The sequence below is a fragment of the Ctenopharyngodon idella genome, chromosome 5 (genome assembly GCF_019924925.1).
Source record: "Ctenopharyngodon idella isolate HZGC_01 chromosome 5, HZGC01, whole genome shotgun sequence".
NCBI lineage: Eukaryota > Metazoa > Chordata > Actinopteri > Cypriniformes > Xenocyprididae > Ctenopharyngodon > Ctenopharyngodon idella.
Genome location: NC_067224.1, coordinates 32,433,638 through 32,449,485, shown reverse-complemented (window position 1 = coordinate 32,449,485; position 15,848 = coordinate 32,433,638). Strand labels below are relative to the sequence as shown.

Below are 15,848 nucleotides of genomic sequence, written 5' to 3'. Positions count from 1 at the left end.
AAAGGTTAGCAGACAAAAGCAGTGATTTATAGACAAGAGTGTAATGTTTAGGATAGATGTCTTAAGCTCAGTGTGTGTGTGTTTTTTTTTTTTTGCTCGATTGATAATGATGTTCTCTGTTCAGTGACTCATGCACAGTGGAGTACAAGTATGTGTGGGTTTTTTTATCAAGATTTTTGTTTGACAGAGAGAGAGATAATCAGGAAGTTTTCCAGTGGAGTGATTGTCATAGAAGATTTCACATGTTTTTGTAGGTGTGGATGTACTTAACTGTCAAGCTGTGTGTTAGAGGTTTATTTCTTGTTTACTGTTGGGCTCTTATTCATGTTAAGTAAGGGATATGTGGGCACAAAATAATGATTTAATAATAATAATAATGAGCTGTCTCAATGGATTACAGAATTATTATTATTATTATACATATTGTTATACATCACATTACACATACACCAATTGGAATCAAATATTTCAGAGCCACGTAATAAAAAATAAAACATACAAACTAATTATGACTCATGTGAAGATGTACATCACCATTGGAATCATGCAAATTGAGTGCACTTGGAACAAAATTATGAGCTTTGTTATCTGCAGCGCTGTTTGGGTTCTGCTGTCTGATATCTTATCATTTCATGCATGACAAAAGATGCGGCACTTTGGATCTAAATATTCAAATTCTGCACCAGTATGAGGTAATGGTGCCTCCATGAGCTCACCTGAGCTCAGCCCTGTTACACAACCAATTATACACACACCCCACACAGGGAGGATAAACACGGATAATAACACTGTTTGTGCTCGTTTGAGAACATGCATATGATCTGGAGAGCAAATTGTAACCTACGTATAGTGAGACATACATCCACCACAGCCAGCTGCATGTGAGTGATTTGTGGAGTGTGTTTTCTTTCTAGCTCTCGCTTCCTTCCTCCCCTCTGTTCATTTTTGATAATACAGCATTACATCACCAGTGTACCAGCTGCTAAATGGACAACCTGTGAAACACACACACTGACACAGCTGTGTGAGGAATAACCTGTTCTGGGAACAGCACAACCCTAGCTCTTCCCACAGTTGATGCGTTTTGCTATGCTCTGGTTTTTAATTTCTGATTAGGAAACGCATGGGATCATGATTAGTGGGCTTAGCGGGCTACTGACAGTTGCTTGCAGCTGTGGGTTTCACATGTTTGCTCTGCATTATCTCACAGGAATGCTATGTCAGAAGATTATGGTAGAGATCGTCCTGTACTGCTGATACGGGACCAGTTTCACAGTTTTTTACTCTAGATATGATCAAGATGAATACTGAGAAGTCACTTTATTGGAGCCGTGACACATTGAGTCATGGTACTGGGGAAAAGTGGGTTTGAGTCTGGCTGACAATACGTCTTGAACCTCTTTTCATCATCATTTCCTGTCCACTGCTGTCGCCAAGTAGTTTGTGCATTCCAGTCCCATTCGTACCTATTCTCATTCCTGTCAACTGTGGTCTAGTGGGTATTGTATGCATTTTGATGCATTTTCCTGTTGTGCTCATGTGGACAGTGCGAGTTTGAATCTGACTCACAATGCTTTCTTATCCTAATCTGATTTAGATATTTTTCATCAATAAATCCAATTTGTTTCGATCCTTCACTTTAGTTGTTGTCATGTCTCTACAGAGCAGGGGCTTAGTAGTTAGAGCATGTGATTTGGTACATTGCACAATGGTGCTAATGTGGGCAAAGTGAAGTTGAATCTGGTGCGCAAAACTTTCGGGTCCCATTCCCATTTCTTCTCCACATCATTTCTTGTCATCTCTTCACTTTAATTTTTACAGTATGTTTCCACCAAGTTGAGGCCTATTTTTTGGTGCATGTGATTTGATACATGGTGCTAACATGGGCAACATGAGGTTAGGGCTGAAACGATTAGTCGACATTATTGACAACGTCGACAAAAAATTGTCGACAAATATTTTTGTTGTCGAATAGTCTTTTGATCTCATATGACCTATTTGAAGGGCCTGCAATAACGTGGTTTGACGAGTGGGGCGCTGTAGCACAATACTGTAATGCAGCCCTCCTGGATCCAATTCAATAGAAGAAGACACGGTGCTTCGGAGTGCATAGTGCAAACGAAGTCGAACCCGTAAATTGTGGGAGTTTAACATAGCATAAAACATAACAAACATAACATTTAGCATAACTACAAAAAAATGCTGTCATGCAGGGCCACCATCTCTCATTAAAACTCACTGTTCTCACGCCACGTCCATTTTCTCACGCAGTGAAAGATACATAGCAGAGCAAAGAGGACACAGACAACGTGCTGACAGATAAGACAGATCAGGTTACTTTTGATATAAAAGCTTTTGAATTCTGTCAATTTTACTACAGGATTCAAACAATACATGTGGTTTTGGCACTCTTTAATGTGGCATTACAGATTGCTGTAACACCTCAGGTCAAACGGCACGTTAACCTATTATCTCTTCCTCTTTTCTGCTATTACAGCACGAAATAAACATGAATGAACTTCAAAAAGTATGTTGAAAGATACAGTACAACTTACTGAAATGAATCCATCTCTAATGTAATCACTTAATCAGAGTTTTAACTGCAGAAAGACGTCAATAAAACAGCTTGCAAACTATTATGTTACAAAATGTTACATTTACCTCAGGAAAGCCATTCAGTGACCATAAACTCGATAGTTAGTAAAAAAGAAGAGAAAAAAAGAAATCTAGAAAGGGGTATTTTTCAAAAAATATGCACAATATTACATATTCATATTTTTACTCTTATTAAAAAGTTATTATTACAATTCCCAGACTAAATAAAAACACAGTATCAGTCATTGTAACAGTTGGACTATTGATGACTTGAAAAGAAAACCTGAAGTAGATTGGTCTATTCTGTTGGCTCGAAATTAAATAAAAATACACTTTCAAAAGCTGAAGTGATTTTTATTTATTAGTTAAAGTATAACTCAATATTTTAACTAATTGCTAAAGTGGAATAATCGAACAAAGCATACTGATTAATCAGCGCAATAATCAACGACTAGTTGATTAATCGTTCCAATAATCGGTAGATTAATCGATTATCAAAATAATCGTTTGTTGCAGCCCTACATGAGGTTGAATCTGGCTCGTTTTCTGATCCCCATAATTGTCTGTCATCTCTTCACTGTATTTGTTGCCATGTCTCTTACAGAACTGTGGTCTAGTAGTTAATACATGCTTGCGCTTTCATACATTGCGCCAGTAGCGGCTCCTGACCGTAAATTTAGGTAGGGCAGATTCTGGGTCTTAGCACTGGTTTATGATAAACATTTAGTAAGCTTTATATTATAATCGCTGAACACATGCAGACACACTTTTGGCAGAGGTCTAACGTCCTTGCGTTATTCAGCCTGAGGGTGGCGCTCTAATGTTGATTGACAGGCACGCATAATGCTATCTTACTAGCCTATTCTTTTAAGCAAAGCAAGATATTTGAAAGAATGCCATTAACCAAACAGATATTAAATCTGCCCCAATGGCTCTAAATTAGAGCGCGCTGCAGTTCCATTTTTCACCACAGATTTACACAGGAAAATTGTGGGGCGCTGTAGAGCTGGGGATTAATATCATGAAGATGCCTGCCGAAGCCATACGCTAAATTTTAATATATCCTGCACACTTCACAACTTAAAATAGTCTAGAAAATCTGAAAATATTTGTTACAGAATGCTGAACACATTTACAATTTATTATAGACTCAGTTTATGTAGAGGTCTATGTTTTGGATGAATATTTGGAGCCCCACCTGCCCTTATAGATGGGCCGCGGCTGCATTGCACTGTGGTGCTCTTATAGGCAACTTCTAGCTAAACCTGGCTCAAAGTTTTCCTATTCCCACCTCTTCTCCCCTTTATTTTCTGTAACTTCACTACTATGCCTATAGTAACAAAAAGGCTGAATTTATCATACTCTGTGCCTAGAAGTGAGGAAATACAGTTGCTGTAAGGAATGTTGATGGGTTTGAACTGCAATCCTGCTGGAGTTTCCATTTAAGCATCACATCTATTTATACAGGAAACTTTGGTAAATATCTCTGTAAAAACATGGCAAGGTTATCTCAAAGAGTCATCTGATAAAAATGTCTGTAACTTTCATAGGGTGTTTTTTTTTTTATACAGTTACAAGCTATAGTGTAATCCAGAGAGTGCAGTCTGGCCCAGACTGGAAAATCAGACAACAGACAAAGGAAGAGAGGGAAAGAACAGGAAAAAGAGAGAGTGATGAAGACGTGAAAGACAGGAAATGAAGACAACGAGGGAGGTGAAAGGACAACAGAGATAGCAGTGATTAAACAGGAATGGAAACTGAAAGCTGCGTCAGAATCGTCTGATAGCTGGATGTTGTTCTACAGTCTGTCGTTCAGTTAAATATTTTTCTAGCTTCTAGCTTTGTTATTGATTTGCTATATTTGCTGTTGATATGTATGCGGTATGTGTGTGTGTGATGTCTTGGAATGTCTTGGAGTTTTCTTCAACACCAGGTGCAAAAACACCCTTCCCTTTGCTGCGCTTTCCCGTACACATATCACACATTCATAGACACAGTTTCACACCATCTCTAACTCGCATAGATATCTGACCAAAATTAAAAAAGAAGTTAAGCTTTTTTTTTTTTTCTTCTCAAGTTTGTAGTCTGCAGATTGAACTTCTTTCTCCTTTTTGATGTGCTGTATATAGAGAGGGATTTTTAGAGCTGTTAATTTGCATTAATTGTGTTCAACTTCTTTTTTTGTTGTTCTTTTAGAAACTAAAGGGTTGAAAGAGTTGTACTGTTGTTTCCTTTTTACCATCTTTACCTTAGTGAAAGAGGTATTTCATTGGGCCTAGGCCACTAATATAGTCACTTTGTAGGGATGAACCAGGAGCTGGGCGGCTACTGAGATCACAGTCCAGCACTGAGCAAAGCCACTAAACCAGATTCTGCTCCAGATGGACTGTCCCTGTTATTAGTGTACTGTAAGTTGTTTTGGGCAGAAAGCATGTGGTGAGTAGTTTGTTAATTGGATTGGCTTCAATCATGAGCAGTCTGACGTACCACAGACCCCTGTAGAGAACAGATCGAACTCATAACGTGCCGTCTCGCTCCATCTCTGACTCCTTTACTCATTATGCACTATTAGGTTACTGTTGACTCATTTAATCCTCTGCACCACATTGCATAACAAACGGTCATTACGCATTCAACTAACCGGATGAGAATAAATCAAATACATGATGCGCCATTGTTATAATGCACACACTGGACTCTTTGAAAAAGCTGCCAGGCCAAACATAGATTTGGAAGAAGTTTGGAGAAAACAATGAGAAAATGGGCCTTCTGACAGACAGTTTTACTGCCTCATAATATCATGTTTTTCTGTTTTCAAAGAGCTGACAGTTGGGCATCTCTTTGCGTGTGTATGTATGTGTTTGCGCTCTTTTGCATGGATGTAAAGTCATTCAAGCACAATGAACTTTAGAAGCAGATGCAGGGAGTGTTTGATTAGAAAAAGGAACTACTAAACCGTATCCACACACACACTTTGCATATGAAAACCGTCTCTATTGTGATAATGCTTTTCCTTTAAAGGTCCACTATGTTGTTTTACAGTAAAAAAATAAAGTTTTACCCTGAATAAATAAATAGCTCTTTTTTTTCATAGTTGCTGCCTATGTAGAGATCACATAAGTACATACTACTCATCTCAATAACCCTCCTATTATTAGACTTTTCCGGTTGTGGATTAAAAGAATCACAGGTGACAAACAGGGGTGCGAATGCACATGAAGGTGGAGTAAATATGAGAGAAATGCATATGCTAAATGTAACAAAAGTATATAATTCAGTAAGTTTAGCATACTCTGATTTTTTTCCCCACTCAATTGTATTCGGGCCTGTAAATGAAAACTAATAAATATAATATTTAAAGGGGTCATGAACTGAGAAATCAACATTCCCTTGATCTTTTGACATATAATAGGTCATTGTACTATAAAAACATCCAACGCTATCTCACGACCAATTTGTATGTTTTACGAGGTGGCTAATTTGTACGACGTCACGCGCACGAGTTCATATGATTTGTCTAAACCCCAGTGACGGGTAGGTTTAGGGGCGGGGTAAGGGGTAGGTCATTCGTACGAATTCATACGAATTTGGAAACTTGTAAAATATGTATGATTTAGCAAAAAATGTACGAATTCATACAAGTGAGGTCGTACAAATTCATACGAATTAGCCACCTTGTAAAATACGTACGAATTGCTGTGAGATCGGGTTGAAACATCCTGTAACTTTCAGAACTCAAAACTTTCTCCTGGGTCTAAAAAAACACTTATATTGAAGCCAGTCTGCCAAAACAACAGGTTCTGGAATGTGCTACTTTATGATGTAATAGACTCTGCCTCTGCAGAAGATCAATGCCTGCTTCTACATCACTGCCTGTTTAGCCCCGCCCACCGATTTGCATATAGTAGGTAAATAACAAGAGAGACAAACACAGGTCTATGCAGAAACCAAACACTTTGCATTGGGTTCCTTCTGATCCCAACATTAGGAAAGAGTGGATGAACTTTATTTTTAATGAAGTTCCAGACCACATCAGTAAGAACTTGGTCCTTTGTTCACTTCATTTTACAGCATATTCATTTTACAAACAAGGCACAATTCGACGCAGGATTTTCAGCAAGATTGAAACTAAAAGACGATGCTGTGCTAACTACATTGGATACGACAGTAATGTCGCACAAGTGTGAGTAACTGTTTGTATTACGTGGTCAGTATTGCTTTGTCTGTTATTACTGATTGCTTGATATGTACTGAGTATTTATGCGTTTTTAAATTGTGATTAAATTATATACAGAATGTGATCAAAGAACGCTCTCTTTATAATGGCTGAACCTGTCGATCACACGGCACAAGTTTATCTGGACTCTCGCCAAAACTCCCGTCGCCTTGTTTGCACTGATAGTAATGATAGACGCTTTTTTGAGAGTGCAGAAACCAAGTTCCAGTGACATGATCACTGCCATCACACGATCAACAGGCTGTCTGTCATCGGCTACAATGCTCATCACTGCAAGCTTTAATGCGACAAGAGTAGACCTAAATATAGTGCTATAATCAACACTTTTCACGATTAGTTAATCTTGACAGCTGTAGGCCCTAATAGTAAAAACTAGGGGTGTAACGATATGCTCAGGTCACAATACGGTATGTATCTCGATACTGAGTTCACGATACGATACACATCATGATATTTTGAAAAAAATTAAACTGAAATTCTAATAAGATTTATTTAAAAAACATTAACAAATTTCAATAATTTTCCTTGTTGTACATACAAGATCACATTTCAAGGTTTAATAAAAACCTTCTGTATTCAATTAACAGCTGAATAGGTCTGTCTGTCACTGAAAAAAAAAAAGTTAAATTTAACATGAACTTAGAATTAAGAATCCTAAGGGACTGTTCACATATCACGTCTAAAAACGCATGAAAGGCGCGGCCACACCGCTTCTCCTTTTTTCCAAAGCGCTTGTGCTCCCGTGGCGTCGGTCGTTGCTATGCAACCATGAACTGCGCTCTTCAAGAGGAGTGGGAAGTTTCAGCAAAGGATAAATTGATTTCTAGCCCTTGTATTACCTTTGCTATATATTTATGGATATAAAAACCACCCTGTACAGCTATGATCAGCTGTTAGATGAGATTTCGATGTTTTGTTACAGAAAGGATCGGTTGGTTCTTGTCACAGGGCCTGCAGTGCGCTTGCGGCATTCTGAAAAGTTGAGAATTTTTCATCTCAATGCGCCTGGAAAATGCACCACATGCGCGTCGCGACCGCGTTGCTTCCATTATGAGCGCACCTGCCGCGCGGCTACATTTGAAATAAATGACTTGCACGCGGAAAAGACGCAATGTGTGAACGGCCCCACAGAACTTCTTAAAGCAAAGCATCGCAAGCATCTTTTGCTTTTCTGTGAGCACAGCTATTGCTGTGGCACTGCGGTGAAAGAAAGCCATGACTTTTCTCACGCGACCAAGCAAGAGACTGACGCGAGAAACGTTTAAACCTGCTTCCAAGATTCAACGTGCAAGATTCGATGTGTGCGCGAAACACTTACTGAACTAGAGAGCTGATTGAGACACACCCTTAATATGTGGTGACATCGCGAAATATCGTACTGCGATATATCGTTACACCCCTAGTAAAACGTGGTAAAGTTTTCGCAGTGGGGGTTCAATCTCTAACTGCCTAGCAGCACCAGTTTCACATGTAACGCCCGTTTCACACTGCAAGCTTAGGCCGGGTTCACACCGCACGCGTCAGCAGAGCGTATTTTTTTCGGCGCCCATGTTAACAGATGAGAGCATTCACACCGCACGCAGAGGCTGCGCGGCAGCGCGTAGCAGGAGCAGAGTAGAAGCGGCAGTGCCGCGATCGTTTCGGCGCTGGGTCTATTTTTGCTGCGCTACTAACGCTCAATTAAAGTGAAAGTACACCTTTGATGGACAAAATAAATATGATTTCACACAAAAAGTGCTCAAAATGCATAGAATAAGCATATCTAGTGTGTTTTAACAAGAACTGAAGTATGTCAGGAAAGAAAATTAATATTAAAAAAATATTTATAGAAGATTTACTCATTTAAACTTGTTTTTAATTAATCAGTTTGGGTTAAAGTATGGTATACCTATTATGAAAAACTAACTAAACTAGCCAGAAAATATGATATATAAACATTATTTTAGTTATTACACAGACAGCTGTATAGGCTCTTGCATACCCAAATCAAACCCGAGTTTGCTGCCTTTTTTCACAATGTGCTTAAGCTAGCAACACACAAACAATTATAATCTTTCAAGTCTTAATTGGACACATCCCCATGAACATTCACTGTGACAGCTGCATTAGTGAGTCTCTAAATATCCTGTTCACACAGCAAATTACAATAGCGCCTTGAGTACTGTCTGTTATGAACTTGCAACAGGATATAGCAACTGTATCCATAGTGACTAAAGTAATATTAAAGATGGTGATGTAAATAAAACTGTAAAGTCTTATAACATTTGAAATGACAGAAGTCGAGGCGCATGTTTTTGTATATCTGAAGTCTCCCTGTACATTCTTACAACGCAAACATCCTAAACATTTAAATAGTTATTTGTTTAAAGTCAGGAATTTCCCCTGCTTATTAAAAGTTGTGTTCATCTTCATTACAGTAGCGAATATCAGATCAGCTGACGGATGAGACACCTCAGCATTTGTATTACAAATGTCAAAATGATTCTTCTAAAAATATGAATACAGATTAATGCTTTTTAAGACATGCATATACAGCTTAATTTATCATGTACAGTTATTCACTGTGGTTATGTAATTATGTTGTGTTATATAATGCTGTTTTTATTCGTACAGTAACTGTAAATTATTCAACAGTGTTTTCATTAGCAGCATGTATTTTAAAGCAGTAAAGATAACAACTTAAATGATGGTTAAATGAATAATTAGCTCAACAATATATAAACATTTAATTCATATGCAAACTATCATGATAGTAAAAAGCCATAGAATTTGAGTTGACCTGTGGCTTTTTAACAGTTTACAAGATCCCCAAGAGTCTAAAGTGGATGTTGGTCAACAGAAATCAGGTATAAATTATAAATATAAATTTCTATATATCTCTTATCCTGCCCAAAAAGACCATAAACATTACAGATAATGTTAGAAGTATCAATTAATGTACATACATATACCTTAAAAACTATTCATGTGCGACTGATACGCTGCAGATCGGGTGATTTTTAGGTCAAGGTTTTGGCTGTAAGTCAGTGATGCCCTCTGCCGAAATCATAAGATGGTCGCTCGAACACGTCCGGTGGCTTCAACGCCTGATGGCAGTTTAGAACGTAATAAGCAATCCAGTCATTTCTATAGATCAGTGGTGTACACACAATTCAAGAGGATTTAAAATAGTGAGGAAGACCTGAGAAAAGACCTCAGATTAAACCAATGTCTGAGGACTTTTCACAAATATCCAATAATCCAGTGTGTCTGCATGTAACAGTGTGTAGCCAGGTTTTGTGATCATTCAGTGCTCTTATGTGTTAGATCATGAGGCATGTTCCGTAAGTTCATTCTCTCTCAGGAATGTCCTCTACAGGAAAAACTGGAAACATTGTGTCCCAGCCCACAGCTCAGGAAGTGTGTTTTCTGACCCTGTGTGAGTGCTTGCGCTTGATAGTTTCTGTAAGAGAGTATTCTAAGACTGGCTGAATTCTCAGCAGGTTTGAGATGTGGTTGCTATGGGAACAGCAGAGCCTGATTGTCCTGTATGACCACTGGGAAGGTACCTGTCAATCATGGTGCCTGTGAGGACAACCGGGTCTAATGGAAACACATGTTTAACTCAAGGAGAGAGACAAATGTGCAGGTGTTGGTTTGCGTGTGGGTGGTCATATCTTCTTGTCTTAATGCAATGATCTTCGGAGGTTACATTATGACAGTTTCTACTTTTGTTTAGGGGCTGTTTACATGTCACTGTTTTCACAAAAACCTGAAAACTTTTTGTGCGTTTTGGCCGTTGTGTAAACGTACCCTTAGTAAGCAAAAGATATTCAACAGCAAACACCTGCACTGGCCTTTTATCAGTGTCTAAGGATAAATGAAATAAATTGCTGTTTGGCTTCTGTGACTGAAAAACACAACCTGTGGTGAAGGACTTGTTTTCATTGAAGTTAAAGTAAAACTTTGTGAATCAGTAAAGCAGAACTAGATTACACACGTTTTTTTGTCTTTTTCCCCCCTTATATTATTTGACTAATTAGTCACTCTAAAAATTGCAATGGCACACTATACCGTGGTGTGTTTTTTTGTTTCTCGATATGGCACCATGGTAATAATTTTCAAAAAATGTAGATAGAATTTATAAATAAATTTAAGATATTTATATTTAAATTATAAACATTAATTATCATATTATAAATTCTAAAGTTTATATTTAAATATATCTTTAAAAAAAATCCTTTTGTGTCATATTTGTGTCAAATATTTGTATTTAATTACCTTATTTGGATTCCTTTATGATGATAATTACAGCAGTCGTATGCATCATGGTAATAATAATAATAATAATAATAATAATAATAATAAACATATAAAACTGAGTTATATCATATTGTAAATTCTAAAATTTAAATGTATATTTTAAAATGTTTATTTTAAAATCATTTTTTTTAAAACAGACAGCAGCAGGAATATTAGGCTGCTGTCACTTTAAGAGCTAATGCACGGATCCAATATACTGTTACACATGCGTTTTATTTCTCAACTATTTATGTTCAGTTAATTGATTCAGTATTTTCGTGCTGTCTGAGATACCTGGGCGCGTGTTTTGGATATTTGCGCACAGAGTAATGAATTGAGTTCCCTTTAGTGTCTTCTTGAGCTTAAATATTTAAATTGACAAGGTTTAAACTTTCGTGACAAGGGAGCACTTTTTTTGCCAAGTGGTTCTGTTAATGAATTCCTTTTTGATAATAATAATAATAATAATAATTAACAACCCTTGTTGATATACATGTGCAATTTAATCAATGTTGAACCATAATCATCATGTAGCTACACAGCTAAATACTTTTTCTCTTTTAAGACCTGTGTGTTTGCCATTTTTTTTCTGAATAAGCTTACAGGTGGTTGACACTTGTGGAACAGTCTTCTCCTGAGGGAAGGAGTAGTAAGTGAAACCACACTGATCGCAACATTCATCTAGAACCACACACATAGTAGCCACAAGGACTGATTTGGATGTCAGTTCAAGTGCACACTCACTCTCACTCTCACTCTCTCACAGCTGCGTTCCTTCACATCTTATATCTTTAACAAGCAGACACTCACACACTGAGAGAAAGTGAAAGACATCTCTCCCAGATCAAACTACTGTTGAATTCTCATTACACATCGCCACTGGGCTTGATGGAAGCTGGTTGACTTGATTGAAGATCAATAATCTGCTGTTGAAAGGGTTTTTAGCAAGATAATGTGAGACCTTTTCTCTTCTACCTGCTTCTTTTTCGTTCATGTTCGTTCATCTGTTTTGAAAATGATCATCATCTGAGAGAAGATGTTTTTGGTATACTAGGGTAACCAGATGTCCGACTGCAGCTTTTCTGGGTAACATCACAGTTTTTGTATGTGCATTCAATAACCTGCAAAGTAAAATAATACAATTTTAATGATTCAGTGACCGCTGTACTAGAAATGTCATTGGTTGTCATTTCAAAATCTTGTTCACCTTTATGTGTAGTTGACATGGATGGGAATATTGTATAAAAATAATGGATTGTGACAAGTTATAGGACTTAAACTTACAAATGTGAACCAACAGTACAATCTTAAACTTGAAAAAAGTTAATGCCCATGTTATTTCCCAGTCCACACAACATACCAGATGGTCGAAATTTGGGAAATTGGGTGAAACGATGCTTGAAAAGAATTCATACTCCTGTTCTCCCCCAACTCCCCCATCTCTCTCTCTCTATGTGTGTGTGTGTGTGTGTGTGTGTGGGAAAATGAGTTCTGACTGAAGACTTTGCTCAGACTGTGTCTTGTAGGGGGATCAGTGTGTGATAGTGAGATCAGAGCGAAGCACTTAACATAATCTGTTTCTAGATCTATGTGTACCTATCCTGACACTGATTGAATGAAGCAGTCAGTCAGGCTTCATTTTCCCCAGCATGTGAACACCAGTGTTCCCCTGAAGGGCAGTAAGGAACACTGAGCAGATTTAAGAGCTTTGTATACAGAAGGCACAAGGAGGTAGAGTTTTGATGACTTTATAAATGGCTATTAGGACACCAGAAAACTTTTACATTATAACAGTGAAAAGTCACTGAATTGATATGTTAGCATGACGATTGTTTCTGTGGTATAATCTGCCTATCGATCATGCTGTGAGAGTCTCGCTGTCTACATCCACACTTGGACAACATGCTGGAATTTATGCATGAGTTGTGCATGTGGGTTTATTCTTGGCTGTTATAAAGCTATCTGAATAAATAAAAACATTCAAAGATTAACTTATTCTGATGCTATTTCAGTATCATTTTACAAGTGTATATGCATTTCAGTTTGGATATTTTGAGTATTTTTTGATTTGCTTGGAATAAATAAACGTTATAGAAGAATTTCAAACATCTGTGGTTTGGTCAGTGGCCTTTTTCCAGGTAAGATCTTATTGAAGGACTTTGGTCTTAACAAGGCAGAAACGTTTGTATATGGCACAATAAGTTTGTTTGTAAATAATAAAAAAAATCTCTCCTTGTCCCACTGTCTCACAGACTCTCCACCTGAGAGAACAGGGCGGAGACGTAGCATGCCAGGCTCCGCCCCTGACAAAGCCCCGCCCACAATGGAGCCCACTGCCACTGCTGCTACACCCTTCAGGGTCACAGTGAGTATTATATATGTCTTTGTCGTATGTAAGAGTGTGTGATTATACACAGTCTGGACTCCAGATGTGCACTACATCCTGTGCTCAGATGTATTTTATCTTTATTGCTACTACTCTTTTGATCTTTAGTATTACAACTTTAGCAATTCTAATAAATGTTTGGTTTAAAGGCATTTTGTCAAATGCTAATTTCCTACTTCAGGCTATTAACTTGAGCTGCAAAGGTGTTTTTTTTCAATTAGAAAATAAAAATACAGTGCACATTCATCCAAAATCATGTTCAGCTAAATATTTTACCAAACTCAAGATCTGGACCAAAACCACAGGCTTAACCTAAAACCAAGCCTACTATTCATCCTAGTATTAAAGGCACAATATGTAGTTTTCACCACTAGAGGTCACTTAATCCAAACAAAGGCGTAGCTTGATGACGCCTTGATTTCGCGGAATCATGGGAGGTCTTGCCTTCACGTCTACAGCTGGTGGAAAGAATCCGAAGGGACTCGGGCAGAAATCATATTCATGGATGTAATGTATTAAAGGTCTTAATCGCAGTAAGATGTTTACATGACACAAGCAGAATCTTCACTCCAGTTTACACGCAATTTTCATTACTCTGATTGTTCGCTAATAAGTATGGTTATACCACACTCAGATAGGCATACAGTATGCATGTTACCTGCCATTGTTTTAATCTACTTGCATCAAATTCTACATACATTTTTATGGACGTACTGGATATTATTCGGCGCCGTGATGAACATCGCAATGCCGGGTTTGCCTGCACTTCCGTCGCATTCTTCGCACCGTCTGGATGAAGATACAGAGCAGATTTGGTGAAGAGAAAACTTCAGAATAACGTCACAGAGTTCATTCATGAAGTTGTGTGAACAACACACGGCATCCGTGAACATCCAAGCACATGCGCACTTTGGTCAGAGCGGTAATAATGCGATTAAGGTGTTTACATGCCTGTATATTGCAATTAAAATCGGCGTAGACCACCTAGTTTAATGCGATTATGCTTACTACGATTATGAGCTTAATCACATTACTTTAATCAAAGTATTGCATTTACATGAGGTAAAGTTTAATGGCAATATTGCCAAAATCCCATTATAATCGCATTATGAGAGTGCATGTAAACGCACTGATTGATTAGTTTTCTGTCCATGAATGTATCCAAACTGTTGCTCACCTGTCTAATAAAACACATTATATATTAAAGCGTCTTTGGTGTTTCCATGGTTTCTACAAAATAAAACCGGAAATCGAGGGTAACGCGGGTATGATGTCATTGATAGGCAATGCATGGACACAGTCCGTGTCCTGGTTAAAATTGCTTATTTCTCTGGATTTAAACATTCTTGGAAACATTTGGGATAATATAAGTATACAAGTCAACAAAATATATAACACTGATTTAGTGGTTTTTGGATATTTTAATCCAAAAATCTTACATATTGTGCCTTTCATTTGAGGTCTAGATCAAGGCTATATTTATAGGCTAGATTATCCATTAGGATATTACACAGAATTACAGACAACATAAAATGTTGAACAAGCTTCATTAAAGGGGACGTTTTATTGATGGGCATCAGGGAAGATTTAACAGCGTTCGAATGCTCACTGTAATTGGTATGAAATTGTAATGATATTGAAAAAAAAAATAAAAAAAAACTTCTCATGATTGAAAGGCAGTCTGTTAGCAATCGTTTTAAATTGAGGCTCATATTATGTGCCGGTTGCGGGAAGTGAATCATTAGCAATCAACAGCAGGTGGTATTCAGTGGTTTTCACCCTCTGTATGAAATCCTGCAAAGCGTCCACATGGTCTTATGTGTGTTTGCTGCCTATCATTTACTGAATGCAGATATAATTACATTTAAATGAGATCTCTGAGCCGACTCAAGGGCCACTTGACCTCTTAGCTTCTGCAGATTCAGGCCCAATTATTCATCTAGCTTAGTGCATAGTTTGCAAATATGTCCTGTGATGTTAAAACATCTCCATTATAATTCTTCTTGATGCTGTACATGTTTGAACAGGTTTGAGGCAAAGAATGGAAGCCTTAGATGTCAATGTTTTGGGTGAATGAATAGAAGATACCACATAGCTTGATGGTTATGTCAGTCTACAGTACGCGAGCAATTAGGGAAGTAATTACAATCCCCCTGCACCCCCCGCTGGTAGGCAATGGTAGTGTACCCTTTGAAATCAGGAGCTCTCTATGTTCTGTATTAATCTCTCTCCTTCTTTCCTTTTATCCTCCTTTCTCAGCTCGTATTCACTGTGCATGACCAACACCATTAATACCAGGTCTAGTTTTGACCATGATACATGAGCAGATGTATTAACAGACCTTGAACA

General features: G+C 37.8%; 1 protein-coding gene across 5 annotated transcripts in view; it reads left to right on the top strand.

Moving 5' to 3' along the window:
* The window catches only part of LOC127512366 (disabled homolog 2-interacting protein-like), a 142,166-nt gene that overhangs the window by 58,730 nt on the left and 67,588 nt on the right, over positions 1-15,848 (top strand). For all 5 annotated transcript variants that reach the window (XM_051893195.1, XM_051893196.1, XM_051893198.1 and 2 more), the window contains one exon: positions 13,366-13,478. In XM_051893195.1, the coding sequence (XP_051749155.1) occupies positions 13,366-13,478 (113 nt within the window). The remainder of the gene's footprint in view (positions 1-13,365; positions 13,479-15,848) is intronic.